This window comes from Sorex araneus, chromosome 2 (genome assembly GCF_027595985.1).
Source record: "Sorex araneus isolate mSorAra2 chromosome 2, mSorAra2.pri, whole genome shotgun sequence".
In the NCBI taxonomy this organism is placed as follows: domain Eukaryota; kingdom Metazoa; phylum Chordata; class Mammalia; order Eulipotyphla; family Soricidae; genus Sorex; species Sorex araneus.
In genome coordinates this window covers 122,341,774-122,358,277 of record NC_073303.1, presented here as the reverse complement: position 1 = coordinate 122,358,277, position 16,504 = coordinate 122,341,774, and the positions used below count along the sequence as shown (strand labels likewise).

The 16,504-nt window shown below is 49.7% G+C and overlaps 1 protein-coding gene across 1 annotated transcript in view; it reads right to left on the bottom strand.

Moving 5' to 3' along the window:
• Positions 1 to 12,807, bottom strand: part of LRP12 (LDL receptor related protein 12) — a 77,066-nt gene extending 64,259 nt beyond the window's left edge. Inside the window, exon 1 of the mRNA XM_055127662.1 lies at positions 12,450 to 12,807. Coding sequence (XP_054983637.1) covers positions 12,450 to 12,534 — 85 coding nt within the window. The 5' untranslated portion in view covers positions 12,535 to 12,807. The remainder of the gene's footprint in view (positions 1 to 12,449) is intronic.
• Positions 12,808 to 16,504: the final 3,697 nt, after the last annotated feature.

The following is a 16,504-nucleotide window of genomic DNA, read 5'->3' as shown; positions in this document are numbered from 1 at the left end:
GAGGGAGTCCTGGGATGGATGGGGTTCGACAACGGAGCACGTATCTCCCACGAGGTCCTGGATTCAGCCCCTCGTACTGCAAAACAAGCACACTATCCTATTTATACATCTAGTGTCTGTATGTCACAGAGCCAGGAGAGCCAGGAGTAAGCCCTGAGCACCAAAACCAAAGGGGAAAAAGATTTCTGGCTTTTTGAAAATACCTTATGGCCATCTCAGAATTTTTTGGTTTTCTTGTCTGGTTTAGTTTGGTTTGGTGGCCCACCCAGACAATGCTCAGGGCTCAATCCTGATTGTGCTCAGGGATCACTCCTGGAGGCGCTTGGGGGACCATTTAGGATGTTGAGGATGGAACCTGGGCCGGCCACATGCAAGGCCAGCACCCTACCTGCTGTACTATCACTCTAGCCCTCAAATATTTTTTTTTTAAGTGACAAAATTAACTAGTCTCAAAAACTTAACATAAAATTTTAAAGAATTGCTCCAATTAGCCTAAGAATAAACAAAAAAATCTACAGCACACATCACTTTAAAAAACAAAAAGTAAAAGGTGACGGGGAACCAATAAAGACAGCATACCAACAATCGCAAGAGTCTGAACCTTATTTGGATTCTGATTCAGTTTCAAGACAGTATGTATATGAGTGATAATTAGAATTACATTCGATTACATGATATTACACTGCATGATAACTAGAAATTACTGATATTTTATTTATTAGTTTTTAATTAATTTTTTGCCTTCACGGGGGCCCGTTGGAGGGGGGCAGGCTGAGTTTCCCTCTCCTCCTCAAGCAGAGCCCTGACAGCTGAAGACCTCAGGAACCCGGTCAGTCATGCTCAAGGTCTGTGTCCACATGTTCAGATGAGCGTCACGCATGAAGGAACCAGCAGAGGAACCCAGGTGTGAGGGACCCAGGGCTGAGATCTACAAGCTTGCTCGGATCAGAACTGGACCTCCTCCACCCAGATCCTCCAATTTTCCAGTAAATTGACAGCCACACCCACAAACTGCCTCCGGCACCGTGTATCCTATCCCAATCTCCCTCTTGGAGAATCTGACAAGGTACCATGAGCATCCTGCCTGCAACGCAGAGCCTGGCAAGCTCTCCATGGTGTATTTGATATGCCAAATACAGTAACAATGATGGGTCCCATTCCCCTTACTCTGAAAGAGCCTCCAATACAGCACCGCTGGGGAGAACGTGTAAAAAGAGGCTGCTAAAATCTCAGGGCTAGGACGAATGGAGACGTAACTGGCGCCCGCCTGAGCAAATCGATAATCAATGGGATGACAGTGATACAGTGTGATACAGTGATATTATTTCTTCGGAGGCCCCACCAAGCAGTGCTAGAGCTTGAATGGGGCCTCCAGTGTGCACTGGATGCACTCTGGCCCTCTAAGCCACTACCCAGCCCTATAACTGCTCAATTTAGAGGGGTGATGGGAGGTTGGAGCAATAGTACAGGGGGCAGGGTGCCTGCCTTGCAGCTAGCAAGTCCAGGTTCTATCCCTGGCATCCCCTTGGTCCCTTAGCCCCTGCAGAAGTGATCCCTGAGTGCAGCACCAGGAGTAATCATTGAGCACCATGAGCACAAACCAAAAATAATAATTTTTTAAAAAATTAAAGTGATAGTGTACTTTTATATTATCACACTTGGGATCAAGTATATTTTTAATTGTCATATTTTCTCCATGGCTGGGAAGATCAGGCAGTGGCACTGTCAGGAGTGCCCTGGCATGCAGGGGCAATGTGGTCAAGGCGGGGGTGGGAGGGTGGGTGCAAACACACAGCTCTGAGCTCACCTTCTGGACCCACTTTTAGTCCTCACATCACAGAGATAAATTCTGAATATTAGCATATTTAATGGCTGGGCCAGGCTTTAGGCCTTGTTGGTTGTTTGTTTCTGGACCACACCCAGCTCAGGCATCACTCTTGGTGGGGCTTAGGGGAGCACATGGGGAGCCTGGGAGTAAATCAGGGACAGCCCCCCTGCAAGGCAAGCGCCCTATCCTCTGTACGATCTCTTTGGTCCACTATGTTCAAACCTTTTGCACTTAGGAAATGGATGAAAATCTAGATAAAACAAGTTGGGTTACAATCATGAGCATTTGCTGCCACTGGACGTTGGTTATAGGCACTTAATTTGCACCAAGTCTCTACTTTTCCAGGGGTTTGAAGCATTTCAAAGTACAAGTGTGTGTGTGGGGTGCTTGCCTTGCACGAAGCCAACCTGGGATCGATCCCCAGCATCCCATTTGATCCTCCGAGCCTGCTAGGAGTGATTCCTGAGTGCAAAGCTAGGAGTAACCCCTGAGTATTGCTGGTGTGACTCAAACACAACAGTAACAAAAAAGTCCAAGTTTTAAAGTTGTGCTACAGGATAAGACACACACACAAATAAAAAATAACACACACAACAAAACAAAATCACAAAATAAAACACTAGAGGAAGCTACATGGTCAGAAACCTTTTATGGAGATAGTCAGGACTTTCTGTTTGCATTCTGGAGGGGCCTCGCCCAGCTAAGCTGAGGGCTTGCTCCTGGCCCCGTGCTCAGGGATATGCTGGGGACCAAACTCTGGTGGCCATAAAGGCACCTTCCCTGCCGAACTATCTCGCATACCCTGTTCAATCTTTTAAATAAATGCATTACTTAATAATTATTCATTAAACTAGACATTCGAAAGACAAGCAAGCTGAGAGTTTATCGTTCCAAACGCTCACACACACACACACACACACACACACACACACACACACACACACACACACACACACACACAAAACCCTGTATAAACCATCACTTAGGGCAAGACACCAGCCACCAGCAGCTACATCTTAGTCACCTACCCCAAACAGGAGCCATTCTCCTGCCTCCAGAGTCCTTAGATTGCCACCAGCTAGTACCTGTAATCTAGTGTTTGACTTCTTTTGACGAGCAGTGAGAGTCACCCATGCTATCTGGAGCAATTAAGTTTGTTCTGATTTGGGTGCCGTTCATTCTTTTTCACTGCCATGAATAAGCGATCCTCAAAACGTGGTCAGTAAGTTAAAGTCCCGCCAAGAATCCCGAAACCCTTTCAGAGTCGAACAGAACACGCGGGGTTCTTACAGAGGCTGCAAGCAAGTTGGAAAGTTCTGCTGGGGCCAAAGAAAAAAATTCCCATTTTTCTGAAAGGGTTACTGAAGAACTTCTCCCTTGGGCCAGAGAAATAAACAGTCAAGGAGGTGAGGTGCTCTTGCCTAAGTGCTCATGCCATAGTCGCTTATTCAATCCCCATTACCCCGTATGATTCCCGGAGCACCACCTGGGACTACTCCCAAGCACAGAGCCAGGAGTAGCCCCTGAGCCTGCTGGGTGTGTCCCCTGCCCCAATATTCTCCCTTTACAGTTACTTATTACACGGAGACGGTTTTCTCCTATGCTTCAGCCAGAACATGCCCAGACAGAGCGACTGCCAAGGCAGAGGCGAGAAACCAGCTGTCTGGGGGTTAAACGCAACGGCCCCTGCAAAACTGTCAGGCAAAGCTGGTCTCCTCACTTTGGGGGCTTCCCGGCCTCCTCACTTTGGGGGCTTCGATCAGTACAAGTGAATCGTTTTAACAATGTCTCAATGTAGCTTCTAGCATTACTTTAAGAACACAGGGCACCACCCTCCCACAGGGGTCCCCTCAGTGTCCAGAGCCCACCCCTGCCCACCGCCTGCTCTTCTACAGCCCTGCTCCCGGGCCTCAGTTTGCTGTCTAGTCAGCTGCTGATGGACAATATGGGTTGAACAAGTGAGGGTGTCTGCAATGGTCTTTCACTCATCTTCCCCTGCACAGTCGGGTGAGTGTGTCCAACCGGAGTGGAGCCGCCAGATCACGGAGTGAGTTTACACTCAGCATGCAGAGGCCCTCTCCTGTGTCAACCCGCACAGCTGGTGAGCCTCGGAGACGTGGTCAGTCTTAGCGGGACGGGCCAAGTGCAGACCGACTCTCCCTCTGTGCTGCCGCTGCACCCCAGAAGACCCAAGGTGAGGGCAGGTCAAAATGATCGGAGATAACGCCAATCTCTCAACAGTTTCTTCTTCCTTTTTAATGTGGCTACTAGAGAACTGAAAATCCAGGCTCACAGGCTCACGTTCTGCATTGAGTGGGTGTCACTACTGGTGGCAGGGGCGGGGGGAGCAGCTGAGTGGAGCCAGGGAAGAATTGGGAGGCAGCAACACTGGCACTTCCCAAAGTGGGTGATGGTGCCCCCTGGGGAGAGGGGTACTAGAGAAGGTGGGGAGGGGGAGGCCAAGATTGAGGTATGATTGTGGGTGCTCTGTTTAAAGAGGGGTAGACTGCTGGGGGTGGGACAATGAGAAACTAAGTTTTCTTCTGAAAAAGGATCTATAGAATAAATTCATCTGGGGGCTTCTGATGTAAAGAAAAGCAGGAGGAGGCAGAAATCAATCTCAACAAGAAAGTGGTGGAGAGAGTGATCCCTATGGCAGGAAGACGGGGTGTGGCAAGTGAGGTGTTGGTGATGAATGAGACAACCCTGCTAAGAAAGATAAAAACACAAACATTCCCAGCTGTATCCTGACGGGCCTGAGTGAGCCTGCATTCTGACAGGGGACTGCTGATGGGCTTCGGGAGAAAGTGATGCAGTCACTCCTGAACTTCCAGAGAGCCGCTGTGATGGGGGAGAGGATTACTGAGGCTGGACAAGAGCTATGCGCTGGGGACGGGGACAGCAACAGAGACAAAATACAATCAGCCTGTGCATAAAAAGAGCAGCAGACAGCCCTGAAGCCTGAGCAGAAACCTAACTATGCAGTGGAGCCCCAACTCCACAGTGGAACCCCAACTCTGCAAAAGAATCCCACCCCGACTCAGCAGTGAAATCCTAGTTTCGCAGTGGAACCCCAACTCTACAATGGAACTCCAATTCTATAGTGAAAACCTGAGCAGTGGAACCCCACTTCTGCAGTGGAACCCCAACTCCGCAGTGGAACCCCAACTGCAGCTGAGTCTCCTACCCACATCAAGGACCTCATTGTGCTTTCTTTAGGAGCTGAGCCCTGGGTGATGAAGGGGTCTGCAACACGTTAACTTTCACACGTTTCAGTGGCACTAGAACAGGTAACAATAAATTCAAGACACTGAATTCTATTTCAACATTTACCAGAGGCAAAAATTCATGTTTTTTTTCCATGTAACTAACTTAAAATCCAAAGGCTGGTTTTATTGTCTTAACAGTCAGATGATAAAAGGCACATTCCCCTTTTCATAGATGAAAGGTAAATTCCAACTACTAAACATTCTACAGTGCTCCATTTAATCTCACTATTAAAAGATTAGCACCACTTCCCATTTCTCTGAAAACTGAAATGTGAGTGAATTAAAGGTCGGGAATCAAGTTCCTCTCATTTGATGGCAAGTACGTGAGTGTGAAACAAATTTCATCCCCTCACCAAACTGACTGCGGAGGGGTGCTGAGTCACCAAACACTCAAAAAGCTTCACTAATTTTCAAGTTTCATCTAAAGTTATATCCCCCTGCTCTATCTAGGGGCGCAAAGGGTAAAAACAATCACTTTGTTTTTCTACAATGTCCTGAAATTGGGGCTGGAGTGATAGGGCGTTTGCCTTGCACATGACTGACCCAGGTTCGATTCCCAGCATCTCATATGGTCCCCTGAGGACCGCCAGGGGTAATTCCTGAGTGCAGAGCCAGGAGTGACCCCTGTGCATCGCCGGATGTGACCACAAAAGCAAAATAATAATAAAAATAATAATAATAAAATGTCCTGGAATTCCCTACAAATATAGTTCTGACTCTTCTATGACATAAAGTGAACTTTAATTGATTTGGGGCTGGACCCATCTCACAGCAGGTAGGTCATTTGCCTTGCACACAGCCAACCTGGATTCAACCCCAGCATCCCAGATGGTCCCCAAGTACTGCTAGGAGTACTTCCTGAGCATACAACCAAGAGAAACTCCTTGAGCACTGCCAGGTACAGCCCAAACACAAAAATCTAACTTTTGTCCCACCCTTTGCTTCTTAACTGAAAGCCTCTTAACTGAAAGTTACTTCTGTACTTTTAAAATTCATTTTGGTTTGGGGGCCACACCCAGCAGTGCTCAGGACTGACTCCTGGCTCTGTGCTCATGAAGGTACTGGGAAATCTAACCTAAGTCGGTCACATGCAAGGCAAGCACCCTACACACAGAACTCTGGCTCCAGCCCCATATTTCTGTACTTTAATGAACAAAAGAGTGAGGCCTTAGAGCGGATTTCTCCTTAGAACCCCTCCTAATCCTCTTCCCTTATAATTCAATCCTCACCCCCTCTTTGATGTGCTGTGGAACCAGTCCCCACGGCACCCTGTTTCGCTGCATTGACTGTCTTAGCTTTTTCTTGTCCAGATTAAGTAACAGAACTTCCTAAGGGCTCAACTGGGACTTCCCAAAGGTCATTAACTGTGGTTGTGATCTCACATGGAGTCTTATAACTTTTAAAAATAAAAATCCTACTTTAAAATAACATTTTTCATTGTTTATTATCAGTTCATGTTTTATCTGTACGCCTATTTTATATACCTATATACCTGTGGTTGCATAAAAACTTCTCAGGCAAAAAGAGGCTGCAAGTGGAAAAGCTTCAGAAGCTCATCTATGCCCGAGTCTGTCAGCCTTTCCACACGTGGGGCCGAGCACCCGGGCCCCACTCAGGAGAGCGAGCACCAAGGCACAGACTGGCAGCCATGACTCTCGGTTCAAGATCTCTGGTCCAATCTGTCCTGCTGAACGAGGCAGAGAAATCGCTGCTAATCCCTCTTCCTCACGCTCACCTGCTGATCTCCAGTCAAGAGATTTCCCTCTCTCTCCCTAAAGCCTACACACCTCAGTACGTGTGCACCAACATCCTTCACCTTGGTCCTGTTTGGAGAGAGGATGCTCCCCCCTCCCCCCAGCCCCCTTTCCCGACAGCATCCATCTGCTTCCAGTTCCTCTAATGTCACTGTTCGAGCCCCAGAGTTTCTTATCTGGGCTACCACCAGAGCCTCTTAACTTGCCCTCCGTCTCTAAGCTGGCATACTTCTGCAACGGGACCACACCATGCCACTTCAAATGCTCCCCGTGGCCATGTGAAACTACAGCCTCAACTCTTGGTCCTGGTCCCAAAGCCTTGCAGGAAGCGCCCCTTGTCCTTAGCTCCAGGAGCCTGCGGCTTCCCTTCCCTTCCCTTCCCTTCCCGGCAGCATTCCGCATGGACTCTTTCCTTACTTAGGTATCTGAGGCCACATCCCCAAGAAAGTGTGGGGGAGACTTTGAGCCTGGAGGTAGCGGTTCCGGGGACTGAACCTGGGCCTACTGCAGGCAGAGCACGCGCTCCAGCCCTCTGGGCTACGTGTGGTTCTGGCCCTGCCTGGGAGTCTCCCTGGGTTGTTGCCAACTCCCCCTCCCCCCAGGCTCTCAAGTGCAGAAGCTGAGCCATCCTAGACAAAGAAACCTCCCAATAAGCAGCCAATTATCTTTATTTATTTACTCTCAGCTCTTTGATTCTTTTTTTTTCCAGGGGGGCAGGAGGGGGAACACACAAGCCTGGCTCTGAGTGAGCTCCGGGATCATTCCCAGAGGAGTACGGGAGACCAGATGGGGTGCTGGGTGGTGGGAGCTGAAGCCGGCTCAGCCCCATGCCAGGAGGGGCCTGGCCCACTGTCCTCCTGCCCTCCCCCCCCCACACACACACACATTGCCTTCGTTTGTTAGAGCACGCACGGCAGCTTCTTCACTGGACTGTAAGCTCCACAAGGGCAGAGATGATATGAATCATCTGAGGCTCACACAATGCCAGACGCCCGCGCTTGATCAATACTTGTTAAAGGAATGAACGAGTGAGCAGACAGGATAAGGCCGCAATCCTTATCCCACTACTTGCTAGCAGTTTGATCTCAGATAAGTCACAACTGAGCTTTAATTTTCTCTTCCATAAGAAAGGAATGACTTGTAGGATGGCTAAACAAGACCTAATGAAGATTAACTGGCAAAGAACAAAGATCAAGTACCATATCTGAACTGAATTTAACATTAGCTTCCTTCATCTCTTCCTATAGCTCAGATAGTGAGAATTTCCTAAGCTAATTAAGTACTGCAACTAAATATGTATACATAAATAGTTGGCATATATATTGATGGCATATATCCAAACAGCCTAGAAGTTTGCATTTGCGAGCTCTAATCCTGTATCGTAGAAAACGAGAGTATATCATTTACGCACATCTATTACTTTCCTTCTAAAACGAGGAGAGGCTATGAAGAAAAAGCAGAAATTAGAGAGAAAGTTAACTTTAGCAATCAAAGCTCATTGACTCAACTCCTGAGTGTGGAACAGATGCCACTTATAAAGATTCTCAATAAGAACAGGATAATTAAAATTCTGAAATATAGTAAGGTTATGTTTGCGTACATCTACATAAACCTCACCTAGATTAAAATACTTGCTTCTGTTGAACCTTTGATTCTTGCTACTGAAAAGTATTGATAAAATGCATGGAGAGGTAAAACACATCCCACAGAGCAGGAAGACCGAAAATCTCCCAGTTGCCTTGCTTTCTTGATAAGCTTTAAATTTTCTAACCACTAAGAGTCTTTTCTTTCCAAACATTTTCTCTAACTGCTGCTCAGTGTTCAGTCTGACATCACTTTTATGCTTTCTTCAGAGATTTTACTTTCTAGGAATCTTCCTAATCATTTACCATACACCATTCAAATCTCCTCATGCTCTTCCTGGAACACAGCTAGCTACCCCTTGGAAATTTAATTCTTTCTGCCTGATTGAAAACAGACAGACAAACAAAAAATCTAGAATTTGATGGAATCTCTATGGGATATAGCTATAATTTAGATTCTAAACCCATGAAAGGATCTATGTTAAGCAATTAATTCAGTTTTATTCGACATAGTTTATGTAATCAAGCTTGACTATTTTAAAATTAAAATCTAGTTTAGATTCCCCCATCCCTAAGTTCCATCTAATTTAGTTCCATTTACTAGCTTTCTAAAATTGTTATTTCTACTCTCTCCTTAAACTGGAAATTTACATGAAATGCTGCTGAATGTTCCTTAAGATTCACAGGGAAAGAGTCACCCATCAAATATGAGATGCAAGAACAAAAAGAGTTTTTCTCACTGCTATGACTCCTACAACAGCACCCGACACAGCTGACTTCTGACTTAGAACTGGAAAGGAGTTTAAAGCTGAATCTTATCACCAGTTTAAGCCAGGAAGAGGTCCTACAGCTACCAAGGGCTCGGCAAACAAGTAATCAAAAACCTATCTGCCACTCTTCAAGGCTACTGTAAAACGAGACACAAATACAATCGTTCTACATTATATTTTAAGGCTGCATCTAGAGCAAGAGTTTTTAAACTTAGGACTGCAATCTATTAGTGGGTTTCAAATGAATGAGTCCAGACCAGCAAGAGAGGAAAGGTGAAGGGAGCGAAGACAAATAGAACAGGAAGACAACAGCATAAGGGCAAGTATTATTTCACAAGCTTTGCTGTGTACAAGGGGAGCAACATATAATGTATTTCTGAGGGTGGATCTGAGTAAACAGAAAAAACACTCATCTGGAGGACAACCAGATGTGGAAAAGAATAAAGCAATGCGACTACTCCAATGAGTCAACTGTGGCTTCAGAGTGCATGACTAATAACATCTGCTGGTGAGGAGGTAGTTTGAGAAACCTTTGCATTTGTAAAACCCAGACGTGCCAGTCAAGCGCGCAAGTGCCCCCACTCATGTTCTTATCCCGTCCAATCCCCAAAGGCAGAGGCGGCTGAACCTTTAACTTTCTCTGAACTCTCTGGAACATCTGATGCAGTTTAGATGCTGCCGTTTCAGACAGAGTATTGGTCTTTGAGCAACTCCTTTCAGAAAACAGACTTATTCTGTATCACAATGCCGTGTTCTCATTCAGAAAGGTAACTTGGCACTGAGACAGCCATGCTCTGCCACCGAGCTGGCCACATTCACTAGCCACTCAGTGCATGAAAATGGCCACATCAAGAGGACAAGCCAAAATAAATGCAGGTTAAAAAAACAAAAGACACCTGCATAGATGAGGTTTAGGAGCTGGCACTCATGGTACAGTTAATAGACAAGAAGGAAAAGTTGGCTTGGAATTACCTAAACATTAGCCGATCAGCCTGGCTTTCTCCATATGGTTTATGTGACTTACTCTGGACACTCAGTTGTTTAACAGAGCTTTCCAATTATGTTTAAAGTCACTTAAAAAAAAAAAAAAAGCTTTCTGAGGCAGAAGGGACAATTTCATAAATTACAGCCAGCAGCTGTTCTGAGAGGCACAGGAGATTGGGTCTTACTCAGGACACCAGCACAGCTCACCACAACTAATGCACAGTCAAGTTTAGCAGACCTCACCCTAGTTAGGGCTTTTTTCTCCACGTAAAATCATTTGTGGTGGCAAGACAGAAGAGAAGGGGAAGGGCAGAGCACAAGAGATATTTCCGCAGTGACAGGGGAAGGTTCCTTTCATCTCTGCACCTCCCGGTTCAGGTTCCCTGGGGCTCACTGTCTCCTTGTTCTTCACACTTTCCTGGGGCTCCGGGCATCACCCCTGGCCTCCATCACTCCCTGCACCTATCACCTGGTTTTACTCTGCAGGTGTCGTTGTTTGCCTCCCAACAATTCCTAGATCAACACAAATTCCCCCCACCCCCATACAACTCTTTCAAAATAGCTACCGGAAGGAGAAGTTGTTTTGTGTACAAGGGTCAAAGACAGCAAATGACAGGGTTCACAGCCTGTCATCCCTAAAGGTGAAGAGACTTTCCATTCAAAGGGCAATGACAGAAGCCCTCATGAAAGAGAAAAAGACTCCATCTGTATCACCAGTCTGACCAGATGGCCCTAAAATTCAAGTCTGGTTACTGCAGAGTTACTGGAAACTCCTGATGACTCAGGACTGAAGCCACCTGAGTCCTACAGTCCCCCTGGAAAGTCTGTATCCATCATCAAGGAAGAAGAAACAACATAATCTGATCTGGGGGGCTCACCCTCTCTCATGAGTCACCGTGGGAGCAGGGACCACGCCACTTGAAGCAACTAACACTCAAGAAGCCACACACAGGGGTTTCTGGGGACACACCAGCCGCCACTGCCAAACAGTATGAGGACAGTTGCACAAACCTCTCCCCTAGTCACCAACCAGGTCAGAGGGCAACGCGCTGGAAATCCCACCGGGCAGGGGCTATTCCTCGGCTATCAGGGAAATGTCCACTGGGCACCTGAATTCTTCCCCGAGTGTCCTTTATCTCCCGCTTTCAAAGTTACAGTCACATTCAATTCCACAGCCACATGCTGGAGAATTAATTACACGGTGACCCAACTCCTGTCCGCCACCACGACGAATGCAGTGAGTGTGGCCGGCAAAGGTACAGAAGAAGAAGGGCAACTTCCGATGGTCACCGCCCCCTCCAAAGCGCAGGGCCACTGTGTGCATAGACAGACCCCCCTCTCCCCGGCGTTTCATTGGACCCGTGAACGGCGGGGTTGGGAGAAGAACGTGCTGTGCAGAAGAATTCCCGCCGCCCCCGCCAAACCTTCTGCAGCCTTCTGCGAACCGGACCGAATCTCGGTGGACCACGCGCCCCGACCAGGGGTGGGCTTGGGAAGGGTGGTGGCGATCTAGCAACAGGGACGGGCACAAGGACGGGTGAAATGACAAATGCGCTGCGAGTCTGGCGGACCTGTGCGCCCCGCGAGGGAGTCCGGGAGACGGAGGTGGGGCTGGAAACTCAGTTCTGGCCTTCTCCCTCCCGCTGCTCCCGCGAAGGGCAGGACCCTGCACGCCCGGGATCCGCCGAGCTCGGCCCCCCGGCGGCCGGGGTGGGAGGAGACGGCGGGCTGCTTGCTCCGGGTTAGGGGGACCCTGGGGGTCCCGGTGCCGCGGCCATCCCTGGGGGGAGAGAACTTCCTGACCCCCGGGGGAGTTGGGGACCCGGGGTTTGGGTGAGGAGGCTGAACCCCGTCTTTCTCAGGCTCCTGTCTTTGTGTGTGCGGCTCGTGCAAGGGGCTCCGAGTCCCCAAGAGGCCGATGGCTGGGGAGGGGAGCATCCCGGAGCGGGGAGGGAAGTCTGCGGACCACCCCCTGGTCTTCTCCCTACACCAGACGCCCCCCAGGCTGGGCCCAGCCCCCTCTGCAAGCCCGGAGGCTCTGTCGGGGGATGCCGGCATCTTCGCCAGGGGGCACCCCCCCACCTCACTCCGCTGCAGCCACCCCTCGCCGGGTCTTTGTCCCGCCAGCGGCCGAGAGGTCTCTCCTCGGTTCTCCCCGGGAACCCCGGGTCTAGGGGGGGCGAGAGGGGCCAGGGGAAGAGGGGTCGGGGGGAAAGCAGCTTTGTTGGATCACCGGGCGCGGGGACCACACGGCCACTTACCGTACACTCCGGCGAGGAACAGCAAGACCCACGCAGACCTCCACGGCCGAGACGCTTTTGTGCTCCAGCGACGGGCCATAACCATCGCGGACGGAGGGAGCGAGGAGGCGATGGAGGAGGAGATGGTGGAGGTGGAGGGCGAGGAGGAGGAGGACGAGGAGGAGGAGGAGGACGAGGAGGAGGAGGAGCCGGGGCCAGACGCCGCCGCCGCCGCCACCGAGCCCCCGGCTGCTCCCCGAGCTGTGCGCGGCGGCGGGAGGGGGAGGGGACGGGCCGCCGCCGCCAGCGCGCGCTCCCTCCGCCGCGCGCCCGCTACCACCCGGGAGGGGCGCGGGGCGCGGGGCCGGGTAGCCCCGCCGCGGGGCGCAGGGGCCGGGTCGGCGCTAGCCCCGGGGGCGACGCAGGAGGCGCAACTCCCGCCTCGCGCCGCACTGGCTGGCCGGCGCCGCCCCCCGAAGCCTGCGAGCCCCGGCGCGCGCCAGCCCCCGCGCCCATCCGTGCGCTCGGCAATCCCCTGGCCCGCCTGCCAGGGTTCCCGCCCCGCGCTCCGCCGGGCCCTGGGCAGCCGGGGCCGCTGGCGCGCGCCGGGCGCCCGGGCAGCAAGGCCTGGCCAATCGATGCGCGAGTGCGCGAGCGGCGCCGGTCGCCGGCTTTCCCCCGAGCTTGCGGAGCTGGAACCGCGGCGACGCCGGGTCCTCCCGGCGGACCCCCGCGGGGAGCCGGGGAAAGTCCGGGATGGGGTGGCGAGGTCTGACGCCAAGCTGAGTTTCGGCGGGGTGCTGCCGACCCAGTGGGTTTAAGTAAGGGGGGCGTCAGCGGCGAACTTTGGGATCCCTCCTGCTGCCCCTCGGGGCCTCGGGGGCCGGGTACGCGTCCCGGGTCTAGCGGCGTTGTGCCCGTCTAGCGGGGATGGGAAGCGGGGACGCTGACCCCGTTCGGGAGACCTGGAGGAGTGGGGCCCGAGCCGAGCTCTCCTGCGGAGCTCTCCTGCGGCGTGGCAGCGACTCAAGGCGACGTGACCGCCTGGCACGGGTGGGATGGGAGCAAGGCAGGGCGGCTGGACTGGCACCAACGTGGGGGTGCCAAGGTGGGCTGCGGGTCCCTCGGCACTTATCTGGGGAGGGCCACACTCCACCCGGTGGTGCTCCGGGCTTACGCCTCGCTGTGCGCTCAGGAGATCACTGCTGGCGGGGTTCAGGGGTGCCGGGGGTGGAATCCGGGTCGGCCGTGTGCAAGGCAAGCACCCTACCCGCTGCCTTAGCTGTTCAGCCCCGCTTGACACTTTAGATCCCCTAAACCGCGTCCCCGAACCCGTGTGACGCCCCCCTTCCCGGTACCTCACCCCCCGCCCCCTGATCTAAAGTATTACTTTTGAATTACCTCAATTACCGTTTGAAGTGAAGCTGACACTGCAGACCCTCGGCGAGTGTGCCAAAGGGTCGTCTACACGTCCCGTCTCTCCACTTTGCCCTGGGCCTTCCCACCACGCTCCAGACGCTCCTGTGAAAACCCCCTTGCGCTCTGCAATCCGGACGCTGGGGGCTTATCTCTCAGTAATCTCGCAACAGGCCCCCGGGATAAATATTTTTACCCACGTTTTATGGGTAAAAGAGTCCGAATCCTGAACTGATGGATAAGAAAATGAAGCTCAAAAAGGGAAGATGTCTGAAAGCAAGTAAAAGGATTGTTTCCTTTTTCTTTTTTTCTTATTCTAAATTCAATACTGTCTTCTGTACCACACCATTCTCTGTATCAAAACTCAGTGCTTCACACAGGTAAACGTGTAACTTTAAGATATTTGAGGGCGGGGGAGGGGGAGGGAGAACACCACTCATAATGCTGGAGACCCTTCCTTCCCTGGCAGGTGGGAGGTGGGGGGTCTGCGCCCACACCTTTGGGCTACCTCCCCAGGACTTTTTTTGAATGTTTGTGTAGGTTTTTTTTTTTTAAGTGCCTACAGGTTTGTCCCCTTTAGCATTTTTTTTTCTTCACCAGGAAATGATTTTAAAAATACTTTGTTAAAATATAATGGATCGTTAAAAAAAAAACCTATTAACACATCTTGTAACCTATGATCAAACCAAACAAAACTGGGGTTTCACAAATATTTTCTACTTTCGTCCAAGGAAAAGGTGCAGCTTCAGTGTTTTTCACTTTTTTAAAGAAAGCGCAAATGCCGTTCCTAATTTTCAGGAACGGCATTTTTCATGAGATCCCTTTCGACAAGTCTCACCTAGAGTGCTTATGTTTGGACCAGGAAAATGGAGAAACCAGACCTTTTCCATTCCTCTCTCCACCTCCCCTGCCCCCACCTGACTGACCATCCATCCACGTTTAGCTTCTTAACTGATGCATTCACACCTCTCTCTGCTGCCTTCTCGAAATTATCAGGTTTTCAAACTGTTTGGCCTTGTGGCCACTTTAAAAAGACAGTTCAGGAGGGAAGAGAGGGCAGGGACATAGGTAGTGGAAGAATTAGTAGACAAGTCAAGGCTGACCCTAGTTCCATCCTTGACACCCCATATGGTCCCACTGAACCCCACCAGGAGGAGTGACCTCCTGCGTGCACAGAGAGTTAACCCTGAGCACTGTTGGGTGGGGTGTGGCCCTCTCCAAATAAGTGTCAAGTGACCCCGAAAGCCACCTTGGCACCCTCATATGGGTTTCAACCCAGGTGCCCTGCCCTGCTCCCATCCACTTGTGTATACCAGGAGGTCACTGCCACATTGCAGGTACCCACTCCTCCCTGACACTTCTTGGTCCCCCTAAACAGCACCAGGAATGACCTAGCAGTGTAATATGCATCATATGCACTGATATTTGCATTCTAAAATAAAGCTAGAATTTTATATATGTATGTGTGTATATACATATGTATACATATCTATATATTCCCTAAAATGTTTAGGAAATAGATTACAAATGAACCTCAAAAATTTTTTCAGAAGGAAGCCTGGCTTTGTTTCCATTTTTGCAAAATACTCTTAACGCTAACTTCATCGAAGACAGCTGTTTTCTCTTATCTATGCTGCACCTAATCTGTTGCACCATGTTGTTTTGGTGGAAGTATCTGGAGGAAATTCAGACCCCACAGACATATCATTAGCAAACGGAAGGCCTTGTGGGCCTCCACAAAGCCTCAGAGAAAACCCGGAGGGCTGCTGATCCCAGACATCTAGCTGAATACCTTTATTTTTATTTATTTATTTTTCTTTTTGGGTCACCCTGGCTATGCACAGGGGTTATTCCTGGCTCTGCACTCAGGAATCACCCCCGGTGGTGCTCAGGGGACCATATGGGATGCTGGGAATTAAACCCAGGTCAGCCGCATGCAAGGTAAACGCCCTACCCGCTGTGCTATCACCCCCAGCCCATAGCTAAACACCTTTAAAACTAAGTCATTTGTTTCTCCTTGGGAAGACTCTAATCAGTATTAATTCTAAGGATCCGCAGCTGAGCTAAACAAGGATAAATCAACTGAGAATATTTATGTTTCACAAGGAAACGTTTTTAATTCTACAAAATCTAACCGCAGAGAGATTCAATGGCGGCCTTTTTCTTACCCAGTCTAGCCACCCTGCTAGCCGACTCGTAAAAGGAAGTGCTTCAAAGTCTACAAAAGCCATAGAAAATGGCTTTTCTACCTTTTCTAAAAGCTACTACTTCTCCTGAGATTTCTATCTTGGATTTGAGACTTTGCCCCTGTTCTGACCCATATCTTATAAAGCAATGATTATCAGGTGTTTTGTTGGCATAAGTAATTTTTTAGGATTTATTTTTTTGTGTGTAATTTTTAGCATTTGTTTATATTTTAATAAAAAATCAAGGATGGTTTTTATTTAAAAAAAAACACCATGATTTACAAAGTTATTCATTAAAAGATTGTTTCAAGCATTTAGTGTCCAACACCATCTCACACCCCTCCATTTGCATGATTTCCCCCTGTGCTCCCCTTGAAATATCCTGGTTAAGAAATGCTCCTATATATAAATTAAAAAAAAAGAAAAAATAAGAAACACTGCTTTAAAGATGTCCCAGAAGCTCCTAGGATTCTC